The sequence below is a fragment of the Chelon labrosus genome (assembly GCF_963514085.1).
Source record: "Chelon labrosus genome assembly, chromosome: 22".
Taxonomy (NCBI): domain Eukaryota; kingdom Metazoa; phylum Chordata; class Actinopteri; order Mugiliformes; family Mugilidae; genus Chelon; species Chelon labrosus.
Genome location: NC_140355.1, coordinates 2,284,606 through 2,311,930, shown reverse-complemented (window position 1 = coordinate 2,311,930; position 27,325 = coordinate 2,284,606). Strand labels below are relative to the sequence as shown.

At 40.8% G+C, this 27,325-nt stretch overlaps 2 protein-coding genes across 2 annotated transcripts; both read right to left on the bottom strand.

Moving 5' to 3' along the window:
- Positions 1-1,371: 1,371 nt before the first annotated feature.
- LOC311507542 (uncharacterized protein) lies at positions 1,372-10,729 on the bottom strand. Its single transcript, XM_084571913.1, has 6 exons — positions 10,379-10,729; positions 8,833-8,952; positions 7,217-7,789; positions 6,259-6,825; positions 5,253-5,369; positions 1,372-5,142 (listed from the first exon to the last, which is right to left on the bottom strand). The coding sequence occupies exons 1-6, from the start codon at positions 10,458-10,460 to the stop codon at positions 4,535-4,537; spliced, it is 2,067 nt and encodes a 688-aa protein (XP_084428039.1). The 5' UTR covers positions 10,461-10,729; the 3' UTR covers positions 1,372-4,534.
- Positions 10,730-11,047: 318 nt separating this feature from the next.
- On the bottom strand, positions 11,048-26,826 carry mfsd14ba (major facilitator superfamily domain containing 14Ba). The gene is made up of 12 exons (XM_084572280.1): positions 26,629-26,826; positions 22,072-22,170; positions 20,037-20,099; positions 19,477-19,604; positions 17,766-17,880; positions 17,366-17,584; positions 16,843-16,956; positions 16,081-16,152; positions 15,550-15,662; positions 15,291-15,388; positions 14,346-14,509; positions 11,048-13,503 (listed from the first exon to the last, which is right to left on the bottom strand). Exons 1-12 carry the CDS (start codon positions 26,701-26,703, stop codon positions 13,231-13,233), a joined length of 1,533 nt encoding a protein of 510 aa, XP_084428406.1. The 5' UTR covers positions 26,704-26,826; the 3' UTR covers positions 11,048-13,230.
- Between the last annotated feature and the right edge of the window lie 499 nt (positions 26,827-27,325).

Below are 27,325 nucleotides of genomic sequence, written 5' to 3'. Positions count from 1 at the left end.
TAAGTCTTGCCACTTGTTGGCCATTGTGGTAGTTTGGAATAACAAATCCAGTCAAAGTCTGGTTTATCCACCAGAGCATTTGAACAAATACCAAATGGACACTTCACTTTTTGAGCAGAATGATTGGATAAATTATAACATTAGCATGCCAGCATGACCACTAGTTTAGTTCATCTTAGTGTTAGCATGCTAATATTAGCAGATCAACACTGAATACTTTGTACAGCTGAGGCTGATGGGATTACAGTAGTTTCATTCATTCATTCATTTTCTGTAACCGCTTGTCCTGTGAAGGGTCGCAGCCTATCCCAGCTGTCATCGGGTGAGTGGCGGTGTACACCCTGGACAGGCCTCCAGTCCATCGCAGGGCTAACAATGACACTAAGTCGGAAACCAAACATTCTGAGCACATGGTGGCACCACTGGTCAACTGTTTCACATAAGAGAAAACTCTGACCTGGTGGTGGCCCAACTGATGAAAAGTTAGGGGATTCTCATAAGTCAGTAGTATTGATCCTCTGTGCACCATTAGTATCATATGTCATTGAAACCCACCCGTTAGCTGCTGAGCTATTCCAGGAAATAGTATTTTAATCCCTGAGTACAGATGGAAATTACAGCTCACTCAGATAAGTGATTGCAGCGCTAGTCAAATACGCCTCCAGTACATGCACAGGGAAGTGAACACGTCACTGTTAACAGTACAAAGATGTCCTGCACTGATTCTGTTTACACTCCAGTGGTTCTTTTAACCAGGAAGTAATCAGACGACATACAGTACGTGCTTTCAGTCCATTAGTGGGCCGACTGACACTCCTACTGATTGAATCAGATTGAAGGTTTATACTGGCCACTAGCAAAACCCAGAGCTGATCCTCACCGAAAATGATGACATGGTTTGGCATCTTTCTAGGCAACAAAATTAAAACCACCAGCCTAGTACTGGGTAGTTCGGACCCGTCACATCATGGACTCCACAAAACTTCAGAAGGTTTCCTGTAGTATCAGACATGATCAATCCAAGCCTACAAAGGTCAAAGCAGACAGTGAAACTGCACTTGAAACTAGTCTGTTTACAGATATGGCAGTGCACTTAACAAAAGTTATAAAGTTTATTGTCTTATTAAAGTCTGGTAAATGTTTTCAAATGAGGCAACAAAAGAATGTGAGTGGTGAGTTAGAAAGAGGCGAGCTTACCAGATCTAGCCCTGTAGGCTCTAGGCTGCATTACGTGCTACCAGCATACCACGCCCAAATCTTTACCTAAACTCTTCAGAGAGAGATGTCATCTGCTGAAGCACTGTCTTCATTAAAGTGGTTTTTTTTTGTTTTTTTCTTACGTAAAGGGATCAGTGGTAGAGGTGAACCCACCCCACAGATAATTCAAAATTACACAGAAAAAAGCAGTGAATTCCAGTGAAGCAACATCTTTCAGGTTCACCGGGCTGTGTCAGCACTTGGGAATGTGGTCGGATGGACGTGTCATCAAGTGTATCAGCTAACAGAGGTCACTGGGGGTTAATATCGATAGCCGCAGCAGTCCTTGATTCCCCAGGCAGATAAGATGTACTTCCTTGGATGGGTGTTGTGGCTCATGGATGGGAAACTGAATGAAAAAGGTTCAGGTGATATGAGGCACTTGGTTGAATAGGAGGCAACTGAAGGCACAGCATCTGGTCAGTATAAAACCCAAGAACAAAAAGCATAGTTGGCCATAAAGCTTTAGTTTCTTAAGTTTCTTGGACATAGAGATTTGGGACAGCCGTAAAAAGCATTGTTCTTCTTTGAAGTCCAGGGCTAAGGAGACAGCAGAGAATGCAGTGTGGTTAGAGGTCGCCATCTAGCGGAACACAAGGGCATTACAGCAAATTGCTCCCAAAGATGGTTCAAATTAGCTCTGTTTATACAGAGGACACATTTTATCCACAGCTAGGTGGATGGTCCGGATATTCCGGATTTACACGTTTCCCATTTGTCCAACTGTGACTTTTAAAAATGGAAGTATTTTTGTATTGTGCTTTAGCTGACAGGCTATCGAAATTATGACGCATCTACACATTTTTTTTCATTAACATCAGAAAACTAACCCAAGTGAAAGCAGTGTTGAGTGTGTGCAGATTTGAACAGAATTAAAGGGACTAAACTTACAGTTTATCACATACATTTATCGACAGATGTACAATACAGTAAGTCCACGGCTGTTGTGATTCTGATAAGGCACTCTTGTTTAAACTTAACATGTGCAAACACCAAACAACAAAAAAAGATAGAAGTCATTCTTGTATAAAAGTGCAATTAAAAGAATCATATGTAGCTTCTTATAGCTATTATAGTAGTAAAACTGACCTTTGCTGCATCAAAAGATTTTAATTTAACCAAAACCTAAATGATTTATACCACAGAATAATTTTTTAAGACGACTTCCTACAACTTTATAAACATTTTTACACTTGAAAAATGTGAAAATCACTGGTCAAAATGTGACAAAATTTCAAAAAACTGAAAAAAGAAATGCCACGTTACAGTACTCAATTATAATCGGCATGTTAAATAGTGAAGACACATTACGACAATGGCAATGTGCTAATGCTCTGACACGTTGAAAAGGTAAATTAAATAAATTTGTTTTTTGGCAGACATTTGCCTCGTCTCTGTAGAGAAAGCCCGTCTTAATACACCTGTTCTTTCCCTGCTGTGACAAGTCAAGTCTGCAGAGAAAAATGTTCTACCAAGCATTTCTTAAATTGACACCTTCATCAAAGGCCGAATTACTGTATATTACTGATACATCAACCAGAATACGTGTCAACAATTCTAAATGGTGGCAGTGCTATGTAACAATGAACCTCATCAGTGTCATATTCAAACAACACGGTGGGATAAAGCTGTACGTTGAGCATTCCTTTGGTTACAAAAAAAAAAAAAGAAGTCTTCTTTGTGAAACACTTCGGTTCATGACAGGATGCCTCTAATCTTAATGACTGATATGCTATTGTTTGCATTAAGATGCAAGCTTTGGCAAGTCAGTGTTCTAATTAGTAGCTTTCTGTAAAATGTATATATTTTAGTATACAAACATGCCATTACTAATAAGAACAAATGAGAACTTTAAGGGGAAGCCACCATCTCAGTTATGTCTGCATCGCATAGTGGAAAAATGAATCAAAGTTTACAGAAAGGTTTTTAGATGGAATTTGGTGAGTACCGTCAATACAGCAAAAATACCAGATATGCCCGTCTCTATGCAGTCGCCTCCTGCTGGCTGGATAGACAAACATACTCTTGAGCCAGCTCTTGCCCTTGTAGGGTCAGAGAGACTCGTCACATTGCCTGGCAAGTACCTCTGCTTAGACTATACCAGGACTGGCCAACCCACGGCTCCAGAGCCGCATGCGGCTCTTTGCCCGGTTTCATGCGGCTGTTACGTTCATGTCGAATTTTGTGTTTTTTTACGGTACGTGCATCTGGCGCAAATGACTTGGCGGGAAGAACCGTTGGCAGGGAAGAAATGCACAGCAAAATGAAAATATGAAGACGAACACAGTGGCCTTACTTCTGTGGGAGTCAGTTTTTGTCATTATCATGTTGATGTGACATTTACAGTAAATCTGGCTCTATGCAGTAACACAGTAAAAATTGTGGCTCTTAGCCTCTGACTGGTTGGCCACCCCTGCACTATACCCTGCTGGCCTCAACCAGATGGGTCCCCACATATGAGCTGGGTTCTTCTCAAGGTTTCTTCCTGTTAAAAGGGGGGGGGGGGGGTCCTTGCCACCTTCAACCTTAGTGTTTGCTCTGAAGGTTTCAAGCTTGGTTCTGTAATGTGGCTTGAGACAATTTGTTTTGTTACTGATGCTATCATAAAAAAAAAGATAAAACCTCACCAGCAGCTGTATTTTGTATTTGATCCAATTAGCACCTGGAATGCTGGAAAAAAAGCTCAGCTTCTATCCATTACAAGTCACTTTTCAACTCATCAGTTAACACAAAAACCAAATCTCTCCATAAGCGCCCTATGTGAACTCTCTTAAGCACCTGAATGCCTGCTCATTGTGAAATCTGCATAATGGGCGTGCCATTGTAACAACGATTTGGTCTCTGGTCTAGCGCTACACCTGGATGGCACAAGTCGTGTATTTTATACATTGAGCCCTAGAGCCTGGTGAGCTGTTTGGTTGAGAGTTATAGGCTCACAGGGCAGCTAGCTTGGCTGAAGACTTTTATCTGTAACTTATTTTCACAGCTTGTCCATCTTTACCTACTACTGTATAGGCTTTACCCATGAGAAGCAGCCCAATGTGTAGATACCAGGTACTGGAGACAATTTGCAGTAACAACATGTAACTTGTATTGAATTTGAAAGAAGTGTGGAACTTCATTTGTAGACTACCAACTTTCTTGAATCATCCCCATTAAAACTGGCACTCACAAACCTAGCAGCCGGATGTGAATCCTGACAGTGCATTAGATGACAGTAATGTTGTAACAGCTGTTATCTGACGTTGGCTGGAGTCATGACACTGACTCCAAAACACTAAACATCCTCCGACATGCTGTGGATGGTCTCAATTATTTTCTTCTTCAGTTTCTTCACTTTGTCCGGTGGTGTCTCATTCAAACACTCCTCCACGTACTTCAGGAACCCTGCATGAGGTGACACAGTTTGGTTTTGACAGAACGTCCTCATGAAGTCCATCACCTCGCTGGTGGTGGCCGTCGCCCGGTGGCCTGCTCGTTTGCGCCCCACCAGTCTGCTGTCTGTGTGAGAGGAGGATGTGGAGGGGGAGGGGGACGAGGGGGGGGAAGAGCGTTGGGAGTCTGGGGGAGTCGGTGAGGGTGGGGCTTCGAGGCTTCGTGTTGTGATAGTCACTCTAGGAGTTTGGTTAACAGCAGGATAGTGCAGGGAGGAGGAAGGGGCTCGGCTGTCCAGTTGGCGGAGGCGTGACTCCTGCGGCTCTTGGAAGTGAAGCTCTTCGGGCTCGTCCTCGTCACAGGAGTCGCAGAGGAACATCAGCTCGCGGTAGTGTTTCCACTTTGGAAGGTAAAAGTCCTCTGAACCACACGTTTTGTTGGAGCTCACTGCCTTGTGCTCACGTTGGAATATGGTTCGCAAGTTCCTGAACTTTGTCTTTATGTCTTCCACTGTAGAATAGGAAAAACAGAATCAGTTAAAATATGTCACATATGAGATTTATGGAATAGTTCCCTAGAGATCAAACGTTGTGAGTGAACTGAAACACAAACAGCGTCACCTGTGAATGAGACAGGTTCATTGTGTGACAGGAGGCTGCTCAGCGTCTCCAACAGGCTCTGTCTCAGCAGACGGTTCCTGTAGCCCTCTGACTTGTGGTTCCACAAACAGCTGTGATCTGGAACAAAGGGAAAACCCTTTAGTTCACACATTGATACAAAGACAAGAACAGTTATGAAAACAATGTTGCATGTTACTTTACATTGGTTACATACTAAAATGAACTGTGGAACTCTATGTGTATAGAGTGCTAGCAGCAAACTGATTAACTGCTAAAGTATTGGTCAACAAATAAGGCACTTGTGCTTGTGCCTGTCCAGAGGAGGTGGTCTGAAAGACTCCTATCCATTAAATCTATCTCTACCTGACCGGCCTCAAGCAGATGGATCCCCCATATGACCTGTGCTTATGTATTTTTTTTTCCAGTAAAAGAGTTTTTTCTTGCCACTGTCACCTTAGTGCTTGTTTTGGAGGTTTTAGGCTAGATTCTGTAAAGCATCTTGGACAGTCTGTATAGTTATTGACGCTTTGTACAGAAAACTGAACTGATTGAACTGAATTAAAGCTGGGTTTCCACTATTCCATTCAGGCCATACATGTATATCTACAGACTGGTGACAAATTAAAGATAATATCTGAATGAAAGAGAAAGAAACACAACAAATGCAGACATCCACACAAGTGCACTGTATACACATATGCTACACCTAGGGACAGCAGTGACATGTGCTTTTAGTTGAAAGTCCTAGTCTCCAGGATCCAAGTTTAAATTTATTATGCAGATAGTTTTTGCTCACGGCTACCTGATCTCCACTTCATGTCCACATACTACTCTACAAGGACACACAACAGGCAAACAAATAAAAATCTGATGTGCATGGGCAAACTCCTCGCAAATCAGCAACACCTGTCACTGATCACATTTTGAATCTGAGGTAAATGTTAGTCCAATCTGGTTTGCCCCACATTTAACAAATTCAACATTTATCACTAATGAAGCCACGTACCAGAGTAAAATGATATGAGCTGCTGAACTTTGGCCTCGCTCCAGAGGCAGCGGGAGTCTGTGCTCAGTCTGCTGTCGGCCTGAACTGAACTAGCTGAAGAGAAAGTTGCAGGGGAGGGATTTGCGGGTGGTTTTGTGTCTTGCAGTGAACTGGAAGGAGAGGCTGGGAGTGTGCAAACGGCCGTTTGACTGGGCAGAGTGAGCATATCCGGAGTTGCAGAGAGGAAGATTTGGTATGCAGCACTGGTGTTGGTTTTGGTATCGCTCTGGCTGGTGCTCAAGAGAGCAGAGCTGTTGTTGGTTTGAGTGGAGATGGATGAGAAGCTGTTCAGGTTAGAGGAATGAATCTGGTTTCCTTGTTCCAGATCCTTGTCTTCTTGTGGCATCAATATCTGCAGGTCTTCCTGGATCTCATCTTCATCGCAGGACTCGCAGAGGAAGAGCAGCTGCTGGTAGTGTTTCCATTTGGACACGTAGAGTTTGTCGGAGCCCCTGCTAGCCTGGACTGCCTTGTATTCGCGGTTAAAAACGGTCCGAAGGTTCTTGAACTTGCACTTTATGTCGTCAACTGCAAAACAGCAACAAAGGGGTCACTTTCAACAATCTCTCAGAGGGGAAAAACTAGCAACTAAGAGCTACATATATTTTCTCTGTAGGTGGAGGGAGTGAATATTAGACTGGTCAGCATGTTAGCGGACGACTGAAGGGTTTATGTCAGTCTGCGTTTCTGTTCAAAGGACGAAACCAGCATTTACTTTTTCTTTTAGCTCTTGAAAAACTGCCTGATTATAGGGAACACCTGCTTCTGCCTTTTAGCTGCTTCAAAATATATTTTTTTATTTTCTGGTGAGCCCATTTTAAATGCATGTGTACAAGAATAAATATGCATATTTAATTATATCTGTGAAGACATATTGCAAAGACGTGCAAAAATATCCCCATTATGGTGTGATCTCTACCTGAGAAAGACACAGAGTGGTCAGACAGCTGGCTCCTCAGATTCTCCAGCAGCCTTTGTCTGAGCTGACGGTTGTTGTGGTTTTCAGACTTCTTGTTCCACAGGCAGCCGTGCTCTGTCCGCAACAACACAAAACAGGAACTTCCGTCACTTATGAAACACTTCAGAATCCAAGCTATCATTAGATTTGACCTAATACCTGAGTAGAAAGATATCAGTGCTCGCTCTCTTTCCTCAGTCCAGAAACATTTAATCACAACGTTAGAAGAGACACAAGAGGAGGTGGGGACGGAGGTGGAGGGGGTGGATGTGGTGGGGAGGAAGGATATGATCAGCCCTGGGGAGGTGAGGACAGGCTGGCTCTCCTCCTGTGGAACCATCAGCGGAGAGAGCGGCGGGTCGTCGGTGCCGTCATCCTGGTCCCAGCAGCCCTGTAGAAACATCAGTTGCTGGTAGTGCTTCCACTGTGGCACGAACACATCGTCCGAATTACACGCCTTGCTCGCTTTAACCATTTTGTACTGACGCTGAAAAGTGGTACGGAGGTTTTTGAACTTGTTCTTGATGTCTTCCACTGGAGAGAAAACAGAAAAGCATATAATATTACTTTTTTCTACCACAAACAATGTAGCTTTGACCTGGTTTCTATGAAAGGCCTTGTTCAGACCTTAACATCTGTACTGGGGAATCCGATCACAAGTGGCCGGCATAAAGTTCAGGTGTGAACACACAGAGGACACATTTGAGGACGCATTTGAGAGATCTGATCTCTGACCACATTTGGAGGTGGTCTGTGCAACATTTGTTCGGTTGTGCGTAGCTAAGGCGTAAGGGGTTACGCTGTTGAAAGCACTGGTGTGTCATATTGTTATGTAATTACGCCACCGAAACACTAGGCAGTGACTGGCCAGGTGTGTTGAGTTTCGCTCTGTACTTCCCACAGTGGGGAATGGAACCGAGTGGCTCGTGTTGGAGTTGAAGATAATAAATGTCGGTTAAAAGTTTCACTGACATCACTGCAGCACAGAAAGTAGAGAATACATCTGAGTAGACAGTGTGTATGAACCTGAAAAAAGACAGCTTTCTAGGCTCCAGGGTTCCAGAGAGTTTTGTGTAGGTGCTGAAAACAACTTATGTCAGGGTGGAGATCAATATATAATAACTTAACAGTGCCGTTCTTGGTTCTGAAACAGCAGAACAGCTGCTGTTAAAATATTCTGCTGCACCCCAAATGAGAATTTATTTATATACAGAGTGTGAATCTGAGATCAGACCTGAGGAGCTGGCTGGAAAAGCACATGGAGACACATTTTAATGCCAGGTGAGAGCACGCATACTTAAAGCTGGAACACCTTCGATCAGATTGCCCAGGTCAGATGTTAATGCAAAGTATAATCGGGGGAAAAGAAGTTGCATGTAGCATATAGTACAATAGCTTACTCATACATCAGCTGACTTATTACCCAAGCTTTACAAGGCTTCACATTACAGCTTAAACCCCTGAAGGAACCTGTAGGTCTCTGGGGAGTTCCCAGACATTAGTCTATCAAACTAAAATATCTGGTGACTTGGTGAAAATGTGGCTACAGATATCACTGGATCTGACCAGAACCTCACCTGTGAAAGGAACAGGAGGGGGGTGGGATGACAGAAGGAATCTCAGGCGCTCCAGGGTTTTCCATCGAAGCTGTCGGTTCTTGTAGCCCTCTGACTTGTGGTTCCACAGACAACTGTGCTCTGGGAGATGACAAGATACTCAAAATGTCATGTCTGCTGAAAAGATATTTTAAATGTTGGTTACTGTATAAAATCCTTAAAAGCATTGTGTGCCTACTGCTTCAGAAGTTTAAACCACAAGTTCTGGCCTGTGACTGATAATAGTCAACACAAGATGAGACTACTCTTCAATTATCACACCACAAGTTCAGACAGACATTTTCCTGCTCACTGCAACAGACGAGCTCTCTACAAATAGACTCACTTACCAGAACATAAGGTATATGAAAATGAATGAAAATAAATGCATTCTATTATAACAGTCCTGCATTAAATCTCCCTTCGTACTGATCTAATGATCAATTTATGTTGAAACAGCGTGAGAAGGGTGGTAATTCAACTGTATGATCATTATGGAGGATGTAGTTTGTGGTGATGTTTAACTGGACTGAATTAAACTTAATTAAACTGTTTCTGTGTTTGACTAAGCCTAAAATGGGGTTGACAAAATAATAGAAACCTGTCAGTACAACGCAATACAATTCAATAGCACTACAAATCACTGCCTCCTGAATAAAAACACAGTTGAATCAACAGCTCTCTCGGTTATTTGAAACAAAGACCAGAACATCCACGATCTAAGATTTAGTGCAGGACTGTGATATTTGTTTTCCCTAGTGTACCTAATGAAGTGGGAAATAGGCTTGTGTATATAGGCTTGTAAAGTGAACGGTTATGGTGTAGCCCAATGTCATCATGTCTCACTGTTTTCTGTCCCGTGTTATGGTTCACTGGCTGTTTTAGGCCATGTAGTACGCACAGTGAGTGATTTGGAAAGATCTTCCTACTTGGACAATCAGTAGCAACAAGAGGGGTCACGTGTCCCCAGGTGTGCCATCGTTCCTAAGACAACCTGATTTAATGGTCAAATAAAAATGACCACAAAAAACAATGACGTGACAACCACTAAATACAAACATAAAACTCAGAAAAATCGATCAGGAGTCTGATGCAGTCTAGGTATTTGTCTATAGTATTTAAAATGGACACAGTAGTCGTCATTTCTTGCTAACGCTGGGCTGAAAAACTCGGTAAATGTGTATTTTCCACGTCTGTCCCCGTCATTAATTGGTAAGCCATTAAACTTCATTTATTTGAGCTCCCTAGGTCCGGAGGCGCAGGTGAAAAGTTCATAAAACACAAAAACAAACTGACAAGATGTTTCTACTGTGTTGTAGGACAACAACAGCTAACTTGGCTTCAGTTGCTAGTCGCCATTGCTGTCATCTATCTCTATTGCTCATTGCTAGCAGCCGTCGGTCTCTTCGAGCAACGGTTGCCTATAAATGTTGCATTATCCGACAACACATCGGCACAACGGACCGGCAACTTGTAAAACAGTTTAAATATAGAATGCAAATTGGTTACTGTACAGTGTTGGACTTACTGGAGAAAAACGCTATGAGCGCCCTCTCTTTATCGTCAGTCCAGTATCTCTCCGGATTGAAGCCACACGGAGGAACCTCCATATTGTTGTAGCAGTTTTGTCCCTCGTCTACTCGGCTGCAAAGTCACATGACCCAGAATCCAAGCTGTGATTGGACAATTCCTGGACATTCTTGAACAATAACCCAGATTGCCCAATAGAGGTCGTTGTGGAGTGGTGTTCGTTTCCTCATCAAACCATTTATATTTCAAATTAGTAAATTATCTCATATCCATTTAACACAATTCAGTTTAGCTTTTAAAATGACTAGATTAGTAACCACTGCCAAAGCTCCCGTTGAAAGTATAAGTTATATAGTCTTCCAGTAGTCTTCCTCATTTTTTTCTGCCAAAGTTTATAAAGTCAGAAAATGGAAATTTGATTATGTAGAATTGCAAGACAAATGGACAGCATCTGCTAGAATATCCATCTACTAAAGGAAGTTGATGTAATACTGTGTAATTGTCAGCTGTTGTTTCCAAAGGCATGCACTGACGGATTGATTTTGAAGCACTTTAGACTGTTATCCATTATACAGCATCAGCAAGGGGGCATTAGTTTGGTCATATCATGAAAACCGTCTTTGCTTACAAAAAGACAGACGGTTTTCTGGCTCTGAGGAGAATGCAGTGAACAATAGGGGAAAAAAATAATAATCCATTCATTATGCAGATGTCAAGTGTTGTACCATTTTAATTTCTAATAATCAACAGCTGGCTTGTACACTTCCAAACAAGAGAACAGACAAGATGTTTTTACAGTGAACCCCATGTACATCTCATTTCTTCACATTTATAGACATCCAGTCAATGTACAATATTTACACTGTTGAGTCGGTTTGACTGCTGATGGACTAACTGAGCGGGTGCAGTTGAGAATTAAACAAGAGTGTTCACTTACACACCATTATCCTGATCTTTGCTGTGAGAATAGCTGCTACAGAAAACCGGATTATAACTCAAACTGGATTAGTGTTTCATTAAAGTATATAAATATATCTGTTTTTACAAGATCTGATTTAAAAATGTAAATATAAGGCTCAGAATAACCACACTGTCTCTCTTTCATCTCAACATCATGCACACTATTTTCTTACAATCAGAATAAGACTGCTTATCAGGAAACTAGTGTGCATGTGAACTCAGGTGTAAATAACAAAAGAAGGGGGGAAATTGTGTCTGTGCCATAGACCGATCTGTATGGAGAGATGTTTAGCTGCACACAAGGAAGTGAACCCCAATCCCAGTCTGTGCTTGTGCCGTTGAACTACACAAAACTGAAGAAAACCCTTCACAACAAGCACACCAAGCAAGCCAATCACTCCGCTTACATTATATACAAACCATAATATCATTCAAGTGTACATTTACATTGTAAGGTCATAAAATAAGTAACTATGTACACTCTGTGCCAGCTCTATACTGTTAAACTCTCTTAAACGCTCATAAAATCTTTCTCGTACTTTAATTAGAAGGTCGTTCACATGACTATCGCTGCTGTCAAGGAAAAAAACCCATAACAGCAACTGAACTTGTAGTATACCAGGATCCTAGCACCCAGAACCGTGATGACCGAGCACACTGTTGGTGCTAGCAAACTAAACACCAAAGTTGCCGCTGTGAGGATTTCCCGCTTGCAGCAGCCAGCAGCACTTTAATAAAGTGACTTTGATATAAAAATATAACACAAGCGAATAAGTAAATTCAGGTTATTTGTGATTTAAAAACACGCTGATCTGAGGTAGAGTGACAAACGGGGACACTAACTGGTGGAAGTAAAAGTAAAAACTAACCAGCGGGGTGGTTTTGTCGAGGTTCCGTTATTTTGTTGAATTTTGGTATCATTCAGGATTGCTTTGTTCCTTATAATTTTTGTCAGTTATCTGCAAGAGATGTTATTTGAGCCAGTTACCAGTGAACTGCCAAAAACTGCCCTTTTTAGACCAGTTTTAGATTTGAGGAAATAAAAAATGAAAATGAAACTTACTGTGAGCTTAAAACTGATATTTTGTCACGTTGGCTTTCAGGTGGCTGACTCAACTCTCAGCTTGTCACATTCATACCTTGTTAGCATCAGCAGCTCAGAGCAGGTAAGATACTGTACACTTTTAAAAAATCGTTATCAACAACAACAAAACAGTATAAATCAACACTGATGTTTTGGCTGCCAGAAGTATGTTGCAGACACGTTCGCTTTGTAGAGAAACCAAATAAAACACAGCATTAAAATACGGCTCCAGAATGATACAGCTACGGGTAAAAACACCTTTTCTTGTTTATCACAAAACAATCAACAACTTCAAGCTTAAAGATGAACAAAAATCCTCCTGCAAAAACCTCAAACATACATATTTTTCCATCGACGTGGTTTTAAGTGGGTGGGTCCCAGAGCAGCTAAATCGCACCCCAGCTAAAACGCAGTTGGTCCCTCTTCCGGACAATTAAACGATGGATTCCATTAAAACTGGGATGTCCTTCTTGCTCTCGCTGACATTCTGTCTATCACATAATCGTCTTTGACTCTTGTGTCCAATCATGTGATGACATAATATTTGTGGCTCTTTGCTTCAGCTCCGTCATTAAAGAAACATCATGACTGACGACAAGATGTCACCGCCTATGCTCCTGGTTGGTAAGGTCATAGATTAGTCCCACCTTCCTGTAAAGAGCCAGTGCAACTGGAGCTTCTTGGTGTCAATCTTTGAACAATAAAAGTACACTTAGTCCTGCCACGTGGCAAAGAAAATGCATTACAAAATGTCAAATCAATCAAACCACAAAGGTAGCACCATCCAAGGTGTATCCACCTGTCCATCAAACAATACTGTCATGCAGCAGTGGCTCAAAGTCCTCGTCACTGGCTGCTGGAGGGCTCTCCTCGTCGCTGCCCGGGAGGGGCGTGTTGATATGGACGCCAGCCAGCGAGGACATTGACTCTTTGCTGTCAGGGTGGGGCTTATCACTGAGGGAAAGCTGAGAGGAAGAGGGGGAGCAAGAAGGTTTCTCAGGGATGAAGAGAGCAACGAGGAAGGCGATGACCACTGTACACGCCCCCAGCAGGAAGGGCGGCCCTGGGATGAGCGCTCGCTGAGAGAGAAGAAAAAAATATTTCAGTTTTTTCATATTGTGGAGCATAACAGGATGTCCACTATTATTTTCATATGGTAAATGCTGACATGGAAATAATATCCTCAAAAATGCTTATGCTTTATCTTACACTATTTATACACATTATACATTATTTATTCATCATTTATGATTGTATGTGATCTGTTTTTTGTTTGTTTTTATTGATTAAATATCTGTTACTTGTTTCAAAAGTAGCACTCTTAATCTTGTTGTAAATTCATGTGCAATTATAAAGACTTATCATATCCTTTTGAAATATACTATTTTTATTATGTACGGGAAGAAAAAAAGGTCTTAATGAAAAATAAAACCGACTTTTCTTCTCTCTGGAGGCGAGTCTTTGCATATGATTGATTAACACAAGCTTGTGGGCTGAGCCCCAGCAGTGTGTTACAGCTCAGCAGTTAGATAGCTATGTAACCTGTAAACAGATGTCAGCAGTGGGTTTCCCCATTAAATGGGTGTTAGGTAGCTTGTTCAACAAGATATGGTGCCAAACAAGCAAAATGTGTGTTGGTAAGTTGGATAAGAAGACTTAGTATGGATAATTCATGTTATATCAGATTTAAGGCAAAGGAGAAATTTTGGCTGCATGAATTAAGCTGACTTTGACTAGCAGATGGCTGTCTGGAAGTAATGTTTGAATAGGGGCTCCATTATGAAACTAACAAATGAATTAACTTCTCAACAGAGAGCAAATGATGTGTGATTTGCAGAGAAGATCTGCATCCGATAATAGACAAAATGCAATTGAACTTCATCAGGACATAAATTAAAGAGTGTCTGTGTTCATACTGTACCTCAGTAGGACCGTGCAGAGGCAGTGGGTCGATGTTGAACTCTCCCTGAATGGGGTCCATGGTGTTTAGCTCAACGTTAAAGAGGAAGAAGATGAATCCGTACAGAGCTGGACCCAGACCATTACATAGACCCCTGATCCCTGTGATCATCCCCTGGACCACACCTGGAGGGGGAACAAACAGATCATTGTATTAACGCTAGGGCTTTGACTTTTGCCCAAAAATCATATTCGAAGTTCGTTTGTTTATTAATATTAAAATTCGAATATATTCGAATATTTATTAATTATATTTTGACCATTAAATGTCTTCAGTAAGACTGATATTGGTATCAAACTTAAAGGAGAACTCCGGCGCAAAATGAACCTGGGGTTAATAACACATGTGTACCGAGTTCGACCGTTCTCTGGTATTTGTTTTCATGCATTTGTTTTGTTAGTCAAATGTGACCAGTTTTCTTGCAAACCGTGCACGAAAGGCTGAGTATTTATGCGTGTTAAAATTTTTATTATTAAGCAAACAAGATATGCAGTGTCGGAATGAAGATGTAACGAGCAGAATATAACAGAAGATGCTGTTACGACACAGTTAACGCTCCATCGGAAATACACAAGCTTACAGGAACCTAGCATGCTAACGTTACCTACAGGAGCCCAGATGACCAACAATAGCCTTGCTAATGAGCTCGCGATTTTACTTCACCAGGCGTGAAAAAAAAAAACTCGGAATCTGAATTGAAAACAACGTTTACAAGCGAACACATTTACAAAAAATAATTCCCATACAGGTTAGAATATTAAGAGATCCCTAAAATTCGTTCAATTTTTAAAATAATCGAATTATATTCGAATAACGAAGTTCGGAGTCAAAGCCCTAATTAAAGCTGGAGGGGAGGGGAGAGAAGAGGAGAGGAGAGGAGATTAGAGGAGAGGTTTTCTTTGTCACCTTGTTTATCAGAATCAGCAGACTGTGACACCAGAGCAGAGACTGCTGGGAAGGTGATGGAGGACATTGCCGCAACAGCACCAGCCGCCCACATCATCCTATTAGCACACATACACAACACACACAAGGTTAAAGTAAAATAAAGGCAGTTTAGTGATTGTACAGTTTGAAAACATCTGTAGGAAAAAACTTAGGTTGTGAAAGAGAATGTGCATAACCTTTCTGTTTTGGTTTCAAACTAAATACACTCAGGTCTCACCATGGCTCTGATCCAAAGCCGTACCAGGCCAGCTGAAGGATCTGGAAGCCCAAGCCCAACAGAACTGTGTTTTTATTACCCAGAGTCCTCATCAGCAGAGTGAGCAAGAGAGTCTGGGGCAGAGAGAAGAAGAAAAGGTTTCATTTTGTAAGAATTAGTCATCACGATCAACCATTGAAGAATAATTCATTTCAATGTATAGGCAATTGATTTCCAACTTTTATTTAAACCCTTTATTTTCATTTAGACACAATACTATATACACATCTTGACTAACCAGACAACAAGTTATCCATGTGTCTGCATATTTGGGTAGCTAAATGCTGTTTATGACAATAGCTGTAAGCACATAAGAATATCTACACATCAGAAATCAGATTTGTAGCTCAGCGAAAATGAATAACACATTCATAAATGTAAGTATTTGTAAAATGTGTATTACATTACATCTAAATGTAATCAAGTCATATAACATGTAAAATCATTAGTGTGATAGGGGCGTATGAGTAAATAAGCATTTGTTTGTGTTACCTGTGCTACAATAGACAGAATGCCCACAACTCCAATGAAAACAGCGATAGTTGTGGAGGAGAAGTTTATGACCTGAGGAGACAGACACAAATGATTTATTTTTAATTATTACTGTGACATGTTATAAGAAAACAACACTGTTTAATATATGTACATACGAAGTATGTACATATATTTCTGTCCAAACAAAACCTGAGCTTCCTTCATGACGAAAGATTCTAACTTTTGTTATTGTTTAACAATTCATTTAAGAAGTCTGCATGCTGCATAGTACAGTTAATTGTATTTTTGTTTGACTGTTGTTGACAATTTGACTTTTTAGTTGAGGCATGGCTAGCGTTCATGGTAAGTTTTCTTTGACAATCTGTTTTCTGGTTTGCTATCTAAATTTTTAATTATTTACAAAAATCAGTACAGATGAAATTCAGAAAGCCTGGATTGGAGTAGACATATGCTGTTCTGAGATATATTTTGTTCATTTGGAGTTTCATAGGAAACAAATGATCATCTGGACAACAAATATCATTTATGTACAGTGTAAATAGCAGGGGGCCTAATAATGATCCTTGAGGGACAACTTTATCAGCTAGCTAGTTGACTAGAGATTCTAAGATTTTGAATAAGACAGCTTTGATTTGGTATATAATAGAAGGTTGTTTGGGTGTCCCCGCATTAGCGAGCGAGTTTCTGTGTTGGGAGATTTTTTGTTGAATTAAAATGTGCACAGAAAATTACATCAAGTTTATCAGCAGTATGTCTCACCTGTCTTAGATAGAGGAAGAAACTAGAATACTGTCCGGCTTCCGGCAGGTAAGACAGGAACACGGTGATACAGATCAGCAAGACTGTTGGGTCCTGACCCACCTTTCTCAGTGACTGCAGAAGAAAGAGAGACAGAGAGAGGGACAGAGAGACAGGAAATACAACACCGGCGCTGTCAGATGATCAGTTAGACTTCAACGAGCAGCTGGGACTCAAAGGGTAAACATCTGTAAAGCACTGTCCACTGTTTCACTATATTTCATTATTACCCTCGCAGTAATCAGTTTCCAAGCATACCGTAATCATATGACATCATTAAATCATTTAAATGTTACTGTATTGGAGGACATTGAGGTGCCTTCGCCCACGTCTCCACTCTATATACTGTGTCCAAAAACAGAGAAGAGAATCAAATGATTGAAAAAAGACTTCATGGATCTACAGAACAAAACTGAGTAATCTGCTATGGACTCATTATTTAGCAGCCATTCAGATAGTGTGCTGTAAATGATTGGTTACTGACGGTGAATGGATCAGCTTGCTCCCAGGATATGGGCGCTCCCCAGGTGTTGAGCCTCATCTTGTCCGGCAGAGACTCAGGCACAGCGAGCAGGATGAAGCAGATGTCAGCTAGCGCGATCAGAGTGGCCAGCAGAACTACCAGGTTGTCCCCGTACCAGGCCGACAAGTACGCTCCGATGGCCGGACTCGTCACCAGGCTGGCTGCAAAGGTTGCCGACACCTAGGGTGTTAAGAGTACTTTTTAGACGATGGAAAACCCAGCGTATGGACCCTTTCCTATCCTATGACCTGTCAATTTATTTCAGTTTTTTAAGGTTGCTAATTTCTTGTACAGTTTAAGAGCTACTGTACACACAGTATTTTTGTCAAATTCTGGCACAAAATGAAACACAAGTCCTTACCAGACCATAGGCAGTACTCCTCTCTCTTTCGTCTGTCACATCAGCAACGTAGGCAAAGATGACTGAGAAAGTGACCGAGAAGGCCCCAGACATAGAGATCATGGCAAAGTACCACCTGGAATATGAGCAGGTGAGCGAGATACAGCTTTAGTTTCACCTCAAACCAAGGAACAAGTCAAACTGCGTGAATCAAATCGGCCCCCCAGAGGTTAGGCCACAGGCTGTACGTTGGATCATGTACACAGGGCTTAAAGTAAAAAAAAATCCTGAGCCTGAACTCAGGACTGTGAAAATGGACAGAAGAGCTTTAAGCAGCTTACACAGGGTGAGATACCTCATACCTCTCTCTGGATTTTTCAGAGATGCAACACGGCTCCACCAGTGATCTAAAATGATTTTTAGAAATTAAAGGTCCTAATTTTATAAGAGCATGTGAAACTCTGTCAGGCTAATTAATTTGAGGAATTATTCAATTAGCAACCATTTCAATCAGTAAAGGACAATTTATATAAAAAGCTATTTATAATCAGTTACAGTGCAACAGTGAACTGTAGATAATATTGTAATTCTAAATCATTTTTTTGTTCAAAACATATAATGACCTCTGATAACTGAACAACTGTCCAGTAGAATACTGGTTACTTGTTTCCACAGCAGGACATCTTTGAGTTCCAGCATAAGTGCTGAAGCATTGCTGATATTAATTTTCCTGCTTGCAAGATGTTGTGTTATTACTCTGGCCGCATCATCATAAAAAAAAAAAACGAACCAGTACATTAAGAACTTTGTCCATGCTCTATAGTGGCTTCATCAACATTAAGAGAAAACAAACTTTATGAGCTTCTCAGACAGACGTTTGTTAAACTCTGGTGATATACCACTGGTGTTCATATAACTGGCATGCTGATTTGAAACGGACAGTTTTGTCAACCATTTTTATCAACAGCTATATCTTTACACAGATCTATAAGCGTTTGAGTGATCGTCAATGATAAATCGTGTTCTGCAATGAACGAGCACACACGTATTTTCAAGTCACAAACACGATCAGTCATTGACGCCGGTACGTCAGCTGTGGATGTAGCTCCCGACAAACGACTTGTGTGTTGGAGAGCGTGAACAGCTGTTCTGTGACCGGGGTCTCCTTCGTGACGCCGTAGAACTTTTTTAGCCGCTAGTAGCGTAAATTAGCTTCTTCACACATCTGTCGACTTCGGTGAAACTGCATTGTGTCTGCTGCATTCAAGACAACTCGGAAGTAACTGATAAGTCATAGCGTTCAAGCTACAGGTTAACTCGGAGGAGAAAAAAAAAGTTTTGGATATTGTCACTATTTGCTGAACAATAAAAACATATGCAGCAGCAATTTATGCTTATTTTGGACGAAGACGAATAGGCGTGTAATTTCTGAGTTTGACGCTATTCAATTAATTTTTCACAACTCAGAGCTCGTTTTATTAGTTTGGTTAGGAGTGAAAGCTGGTTTCCTCTCATTCCATTGGTTAGCAAATTGACTCGAACTTGACAATAACCCGCATCAGCAAGTTTTTATTTTTTTAAATCGCAGTCAAACGCCTCACGCCGGAGATCCGGCACAGTGCCGGAATACTTTAAGCCCTGTGTACATAATTTTACAACCATTGACTTGACTGAACTACTCTTTGTATCACTTTGTATGATGAATGCACTAAGAGAGAACAGTGAGTCCTACCAGGGGCTGAGCCTCATCAGAGGGATCGGAGCACAGGTGAAGAAGACGGTGACCAACAGGAAAGACCGCCTGCCCCACACATCCGATAAAGCACCAATCAGAGGAGCAGACATGAATGACAGCAGACCCTAGACAGGAAGAGGCAAAGTCAGTGACAAAATAGACAATCATCAATAACTGTAAAAAAAAAAAAAAACACTGGGTCTGCAAGAGTAAAATACATCTCTCCTGTCTGATCAAAAAGTTCACATAGATTCATCGTTTAAACATGGGCATCAGCTTACTAGCCAGGGTTAGCACTTCTGAAGGCCTCAGAAAAGAAGGCTATATATATGTCACAGTGATTTGGTGTCCTGAGGTTTCAAAGATATAGATCTTTTCATCCGGTCTGCAGGTGACAGGTTCCAGTGTTTGGTTCCTGCCCCATGCTATACACTGACGTCAGGATAACGTGACAATTCTTTTTAAACTTATCTTTCAGCATCCCCCAGGTCTATGCAGCTCTTAAATTGTACGAATATACAGAATGGGTTACAAAACTGTGCTACTGAAGTTCTTACCTTCACACCCTGAATGAGTCCATTCATCAGGAACGTGTGCTGGGGAAATGTTTCATGTAAAACCTATGAGAGAACAATAACATGAATACAACTACACACACTTCACTATTTAAGCAAGGACATATAGTTAGTTACTCACATACTGTAGTTTTTTCTTTACATAATCTAAACTATTTATCTTTCTCATCAAGTTACAAGATATTTATCTTGCTCCTAAACAAACCAACTATTTGTCTTGCTCTGCAACACCCACGCTGAGTATCTTGCTCTTCAAGATCGATACTAGACAGATACACATTTCATTAGTTCTTCTGGGGAAATTTGGTTGGCAGTACAATCACATGGCATTTCAACAGCAATCACCAGAAGACAAACTCTTATGCAAACCCATTCACACATTCAATCCGCCCACTGTATAACTGATTAGGACAGCCAGGACAGCTGGACTCATTATTTTGTAAGGCCATCACCCGTTTAAAACCATATGGCTTGAGGAACAAATGACAAATTAGATCTCTTCTTAGTTAACTTACACAAAGAGGCAATGGAATGCCTCATGTCACCCACAATGTTGTTGATGACACTGGTGTGTGAATGCGTGTGCACACTAGTGGGTAGAGGTGTCATTGTGACTGTGAAGCACTATATAAACCATAGACCGTATATAAATATGTCCCCACTTTCTTACATTTGCCAAACTGATGCTATTTTCCCAGGGATAGGGGGTCATCATGATGTCACATCCTGTTTCTCTGGTGACAAATAACTAACTAAAACAAAAGATGTAAATTACTTAAAATGACTGAAACCATCTTTGAAACAAAATGTATCTGACGTGTACTTTAGTGTTTTAGTTTGGCCCAAGTCCCATCCACTGACATGGTAGAGGTGGAGCTTACGACCTATACTGCAGCCAGTCACCAGGGGGTGCTGTAATTGCTTTGGCTTCACTTTTGAGGAGCTGTTCTGTCGTCCATCTTTATTTACAGTCTATGGTATGAATACAAGACCATTCATTCTGAAGAAGATTTTAATAATTTAGACGGTGACAATAACGATTTGTTCAAAACGTTTCCATTGTGTTTTTGTGCATATATGATCTGTCCACAGGTCCCATTTAAGCTTAATGTCAAGCACAATGCAAGGTGCTTGTGATTTGTATTGGCTCCCTAATAATAAATATTATGTTGGAATACAGCAACTTAGCCACAGCCAGTATCATCTGCATAGTTAATAAAATTAGTAGAATAATTAGTTAAAAGGAACTGAAACACATCACTGATAGGAACCAGTGCAGGTGATTAATACTAACATTAAGTAAACAAAGAACTTTGAATGGCTGGCAGAGAAAATCCACATACTGTGTTAACAAGCCAGCTCCATGTGATTCAGTTCATAAAGCTATTGTCAGTAAATCAGCTAAAACTGGGATGAATACAAAGTGTCCTGCTCCACAAGATCAAAACTATTCATCTTTCTCCAAAACATTCAAATGGTTCAGCTTGCTCTCCAAGGTGCAGGCTTGCAAGATTGAAAAAAACTAAATTGTTCTTGCAATATTAAGACGCAAGACACTCACTATATACGGTATCTTGCAATCTACAGTCTATTTTCAAGGGTGTTAATAATCAAATGATATTTGTTTAATGGGTGAAGTATAATTTTTCTAATTACCGCCTTACTATGTTTGAAAGTTTTATCAAACCTTTTTCAGAGCTTTAGTTTTTTCCAACATGGACGTGATTGATCTTGAAACTTTATTGTAATCTATTTCACGGCTTTCTCCACATTTTTTTTTTTTTTTTTTTTTTTTATTGGTTTATTTAAGACAGGGACCATGTACAAGGTTCATTAATTACGCGAAGTAAAAAGATGGCTTGTACCAGATTATAGCTAGGAGCTAATTTCCATCTGCAGTCCCTACATGGGAGTAGGTCCCTTTATACGGTGCTCTGCAATGCTGTATAAACTCAGCTAGCTGCTTGGATTTAGACAGAACACACCATTTTCCCCGCCACCACACACAGTTACTCACAGTAAGCATTGGCGTGGTGAGTAAACCCCAGGCGAAGAACTCCAAGAAGATCACCACCACTGCATGATACACACTGGGCCTGCCAATACCCTGCTGGAGCTGAAAGGAAAAGAAAACAAAACCACACACATTTTATAATCTAAATAACATTCTAATGTCACTTACATTTTAACAGGACTCTACAATTGAAGGAAATCTGTGAGACATCATCACAGGCTGACGCCACCATTACAACTTTAGCCCTCAGATAAAGGTGATCAAAAAACAACACAAATGAGTCTTCTTCACACTAATGCTATGCCCAGACTAGGAAATAAACCTATTTTCTAACACATTCCAGTTTTGCCTGACTAAAACAGAGCAAGTAATAAAAATGGAACCCCCAACGTGAAATGATTACCAGACCTACTGACACAGAAAGTCGGGATTTAGGTGGCAAAATGGACCATTTTCTATCTTTAGTTTGAATAACAGCCGGTTCTACTAACACAGATTTAAACTACTTAGATAATGAGTTACTCATTGTTGCTCCTCTTTATTAATAAGAAGATCATTACGGGGTTTAATTTAATGTTGCACCAAAGTGAATGCTGGCAGCCTCTACTTTTTAGATTTCCAACACTTCTGGAGTACTACATAGTATGCTTGATGATTTTGGCTGTAGTTATTCATTAATTATTAACCAGAGTCCCACAGATAATTTTGTATATTTTATGAAACTGTGATCTTATTGGATTGATCTGAATATCTAATTGAAACTACCTCATGAATGTCTTAAGACTAAGCAACTGTAAGTAAGGTGCAGTGGGACATGTCTCCTTTTATAACTAAAAAGATGAATTAGAAGTCATACATTTTTTTTATTGTTCGGCCTTTAGGGAGATTTTTCTATCGGTAAATAAGCTATCACCAATCAAGATGCACCCTAATATAATGTTTGCAACACCTTCTCATTCAGGGTTTTTTCTGTTATTTTGTATTATTTTCTTTAATTCTTGAATGTATCCTCAAGTGAAGTCACGAAAACCATCAAACGCTTTGAAGAAACTGGCTCTCATGAGGAAAGGAAGCTCAAGAGTTACCTCTGCTGGAGAGCATGAGTTCATTAGAGTTACCAGCCAGAGAAACCATAAATTAATAGCACTTCAGATTAGAGCCCACACAAATGCTTCACAGAATTCAATTGGCTGGCCCATCCTGGCATCTTGACATCAACTGTTCAGAAGAGACTGTGTAAATTGGGCCTTCATGGCTGAATTGCTGCAAAGAAGCCACTACCGAAGAACAAGAAGAAAAAGAAGAAAAAGAAGAAAAAGAAGACAAAGGAGAAAATTGCTTGGGCCAAGAAACCGAAGGAATGGACATCAGACCAGAGCAAATCCGTGCTAAGGAGTGATGAGAGATCTGGTTCCACCTGCCACGTCATTATGAGGTGAGCGGATGGTTTCTATGTGAGCAGTTCCCTCTGTGAAACATGGAGGAGGAGGTGTGATGGTGTGTGGGTGCTTTGCTGGTGACACTGTTGATGATATATTTAAAATTCAAGACACACGTAACCAGCATGGCAACCACAGCATTCTGCAGTGACATGCCATCCCATCTGGTTTGTGCTTAGTGCCCCAAACACACCTCCAGGCTATGTAAGGACTCTATGATCACATGACCTAAACCCAACTGGGATGAGCTGACCACTGAGTCAACAAGCACTCAATACCTCTGGGAACTCTTTCAAAATTGTTGGAAAACCATTTCTAGGTGACTACTGCATGGAGTTGATTGGGATAATCTAAATCATTAAACTGGTTTGTTTGACACTTTTTTTTTACTACATGATTCCATATGTTCCTTCATAGTTCCAGTGTCTTCAGTATCAATCTACAATGCAGAAAATAATGAAAAAATAAAGATAAACCATTGAATGAGAAGGTGTGTCCAAACTGCTGACTGGTATTCCATGTATACCTCATACTGCTGCATTACTACACAGAACATACATATAGTGCCGCTTAAAAGTATTTTCACCCATCAGATTTTTCTACATTTCTGTGTAAAAGTGATTCAAAACATCATCGGATTTTCACGCTCCTGAAAGTCCTCAAAAGTCCTGAAAGTAGACAAAGAGAACCCAATCAAACAAATGACATTATACGTGTGTATTTGTTCATTCAGAAAAACTAGCCAATATTACATATCTGTGAGTTGCAAATGTAAGTAAACCTCTAGGACTACAAGTTAATTTCAAGGCCAAATCAGAGCCTATCTGTTTGGAAATATTTTCAAACACAAGTTAGTGGAAGTGTACGGTGTAATTGTTTATTGTCAGGCTGGAAGGTTATAAACCCATCTCTAAATAGTTTGGAATCCACAAATCCACAGTCAGACAGATTGTGAGCGAATGGAAGAGATTTAAGACAACTACAAAGATTACTGTAAAAGCAAGATGTGTATTAGTCGTGTCCAAGTGTTCCTTCAAGTAATTAGCCTATAACTGCTAGTCTCTAGCCTATAGCTTGCTTTACAATCTGCCTGCCAATGAGTGTCATTAGCCTAGCAAAATTGTCTAGGGATGCCTTGTCTAGGCGTGTGAATTTCTTGATTTTCTGAGTGAATAGCCAAGCTCTGCAAGCAGGTAACTGGTCTAATAGAGTTATAAGGAAGTGACCTTGCAGGCATATCAGCAACTAAACCCGCTGCTCTCACAGGGCACTCATCAATACTAAGTGCGCGACCTTCAGACTTACTTGGTAGTTTGGACTTGACAAGTTCAGTTCTGAAGTACCGACTCTGGAGGACACAGGACGGTCATTCTGGAATTGGAACAGCTGCGTACTTGACGACACCCGCGAAATGCATTCTGGGATACCCGACTGTCCCAAGATCCCAAGTTACCTCCTGATGCGTCCTCGATAAAACGGGCAGGGCAAGAACACATCTGGGCATATGGACTGAACTCGGTCAGATGCGTATTTGAACTGGAACAGTACTTTGGCAGTCATGATGTTTCACAAGAACACACAGACAAGAATGCATATTGATAAATGCCCATAGTCTTGTCATACTCCCTGCACCACGGGCGGGCCAACAATTACTCACACCAAATAATACTGTTTCATCATTTGGCTAAAGTTTAGGAAAACAGTGAAAATGGTCCATCACAGGTGACACTAGTCAGGTGGGTTTCTGATGAGCAAAACCCACAGATGTTCCTATTTAAAGCCCAACTCCCCATCAGTCTTTTAGAACTGAAAAGGCTACTTGAATGATGGAGAAACATCTTCAAGAAACTCTAAACATCCAACAGCCCTTGTTTCAGCTTGTTTTAGGATATCCATCACAGGTATTTAAGCCAGACAAACAGCACAAGGGACATTCATTATATAAACACAGGTTTCAAAGACTGCAGTATAACTCCTCATCTGTTTGTTCCAGCATTGTACGTCGAATCTTAACATTTTTTATTTTAATTACTTCACTCTCCTGGATTGTTGTATTGATATTTGTGTCGCTGCAATTCAGGGTTATTTTCTGACTGATCTCTTGACCAAAGTGTCAATTAACTGAGTGGTAAGCTGTGAAAAATCCTCATCTCAATTCTCCAGCTCTCAGGTGTTTTTTTTTTTTTTTTTTAAGTGATCAGTACAGAGGCCAAATGCTGAAGATGCTCACAATAAAACGAACAGTAAATCATCACGTTGGAGAAGCTGATATCAGATTTTTTTTTTAATTTACATTTGTCGACATTTTAATTTCTATTCCCCTCACATCTGAATTCCTATAAGAAAGTGGACTGCTGATCTAGGTGGTCTTCAAACGATGTGAGCTAAATGTCTGACTGCTGTTCACGAGGGGACGTTAAAATGGATGCTGGCGGAGACGCAGAGGCTGTGGAGGGTTGAATCTGCAGTCTGCCCGCCCTGGGTGTATTTCAGGCCGAGGGCTGTTATGTAACAGATAATGGATCCATCCTGAACACATCAGCATCGCGCTAAGCTGAGCCGTCTGCGGGCCACATTAAACCCTCCTGCTCTGCCATGTCTCCATTACAACACGCTCACCTCCGCCTGCTCCGGCCCGATTATAAAAAATAAATAAATTAAAAAAAAAAAAAAAAAAAGCCATTTTGGACCAGACCTGCTCGGCTCGAACGTTTTCTTTTATGAGGCGCCATTCATTCGTTTCAACACCTGCAACACTGAATCACTTCTAAAAACATAACGGTGGCGTTCACTTAAACGGTAATAGAGATTTTAATCGTTTTAAGCAGCATTTTTTCTTGAAAATAACAAAATGTCTGCTTTTAAAGCAGCACAAAATGTATAAACGTGCGTCATATTTAATAGGCCTACCCTCTTATGTCATATACACGCACAGTGCCTCTTTTTTATTATTTATTTACACACATAACAATTCTGATATGCGTAGTTAAACTGAATTAAACAGCCCACTCAGTTTAAAAGTAGCCAACTGATTTTTAATTCATAATGCCCTTGATTAGTGCAAGCTAAACAACAGCAGGTGGAAAAAAATAAATAATAAAAGGGAAGGTCGTTCACCTACCGGTACACCGTCCTTCATGACGATCTTCTTGACCAGCACCACTCGGCCGGTGGTCGCCGGCGGCTCGCCCGCCATATCTTCACACCTGCCGTGGGTCACGAAGCATCCTTGCCGCGTAGATATCCGCGGTTCTCCGGGTGCTTCCAGGATGCTTTCTTATGTAGCCCCAAAGAGGCTAAACCGAGCTAATGGATAAATAACAACAACAACAGGAACCGTAACGGACAATATTCACAATGTCTCCCGGTAGATACAGTCGTCAGATTCAGCACCACAGTACCAGTTCGTCTGCTCGGCTTAAGGACACTGTCAAGACTGACCGAAGCAGTAACAGACTTCCGGTTAAGAGTGAGCTGCTTTTCATAACAAAAGCGGAGTTTTACAAAAGTAAACTCAATGTGTGTCGGCCCCGTTTCATGTAAAAAATGGTGTTCGCCAAGGTGGCATTTTGTCTCCTATTTTGTTTAATGTCTACATGCATGACCTGTCAAGACAGCTGAACACATGTAACACAGGCTGTCTTGTTGGAAATACTGTTGTAAATCATTTAATGTATGCTGATGACCTGGTTATTTTTAGTCCGTACAGTGCTGGTCTACAAAGTTTGCTAAAGGTATGTTCACAGTATGGAAAGGATTATGACATTAAATTTAATGTCAAGAAGAGTAATGTAATGATAGTCAGGAGCAAAGAGGAC

Excerpts from the sequence above, each read along its gene's own strand:
- LOC311507542 (XM_084571913.1), bottom strand. The coding sequence starts at position 10,460 with ATGGAGGTTCCTCCGTGTGGCTTCAATCCGGAGAGATACTGGACTGAC. Across the intron at positions 8,953-10,378 it reads GCTCATAGCGTTTTTCTCCA|AGCACAGTTGTCTGTGGAAC; the intron begins GTAAGTCCAACA and ends GTCATCTCCCAG. Across the intron at positions 5,370-6,258 it reads GCTCATATCATTTTACTCTG|ATCACAGCTGTTTGTGGAAC; the intron begins GTACGTGGCTTC and ends CCTTTGTTCCAG.
- mfsd14ba (XM_084572280.1), bottom strand. The coding sequence starts at position 26,703 with ATGGCGGGCGAGCCGCCGGCGACCACCGGCCGAGTGGTGCTGGTCAAG. Across the intron at positions 15,663-16,080 it reads TTCTGTCTATTGTAGCACAG|ACTCTCTTGCTCACTCTGCT; the intron begins GTAACACAAACA and ends TCTCTGCCCCAG. Across the intron at positions 13,504-14,345 it reads CTCTGCACGGTCCTACTGAG|CGAGCGCTCATCCCAGGGCC; the intron begins GTACAGTATGAA and ends CTTCTCTCTCAG.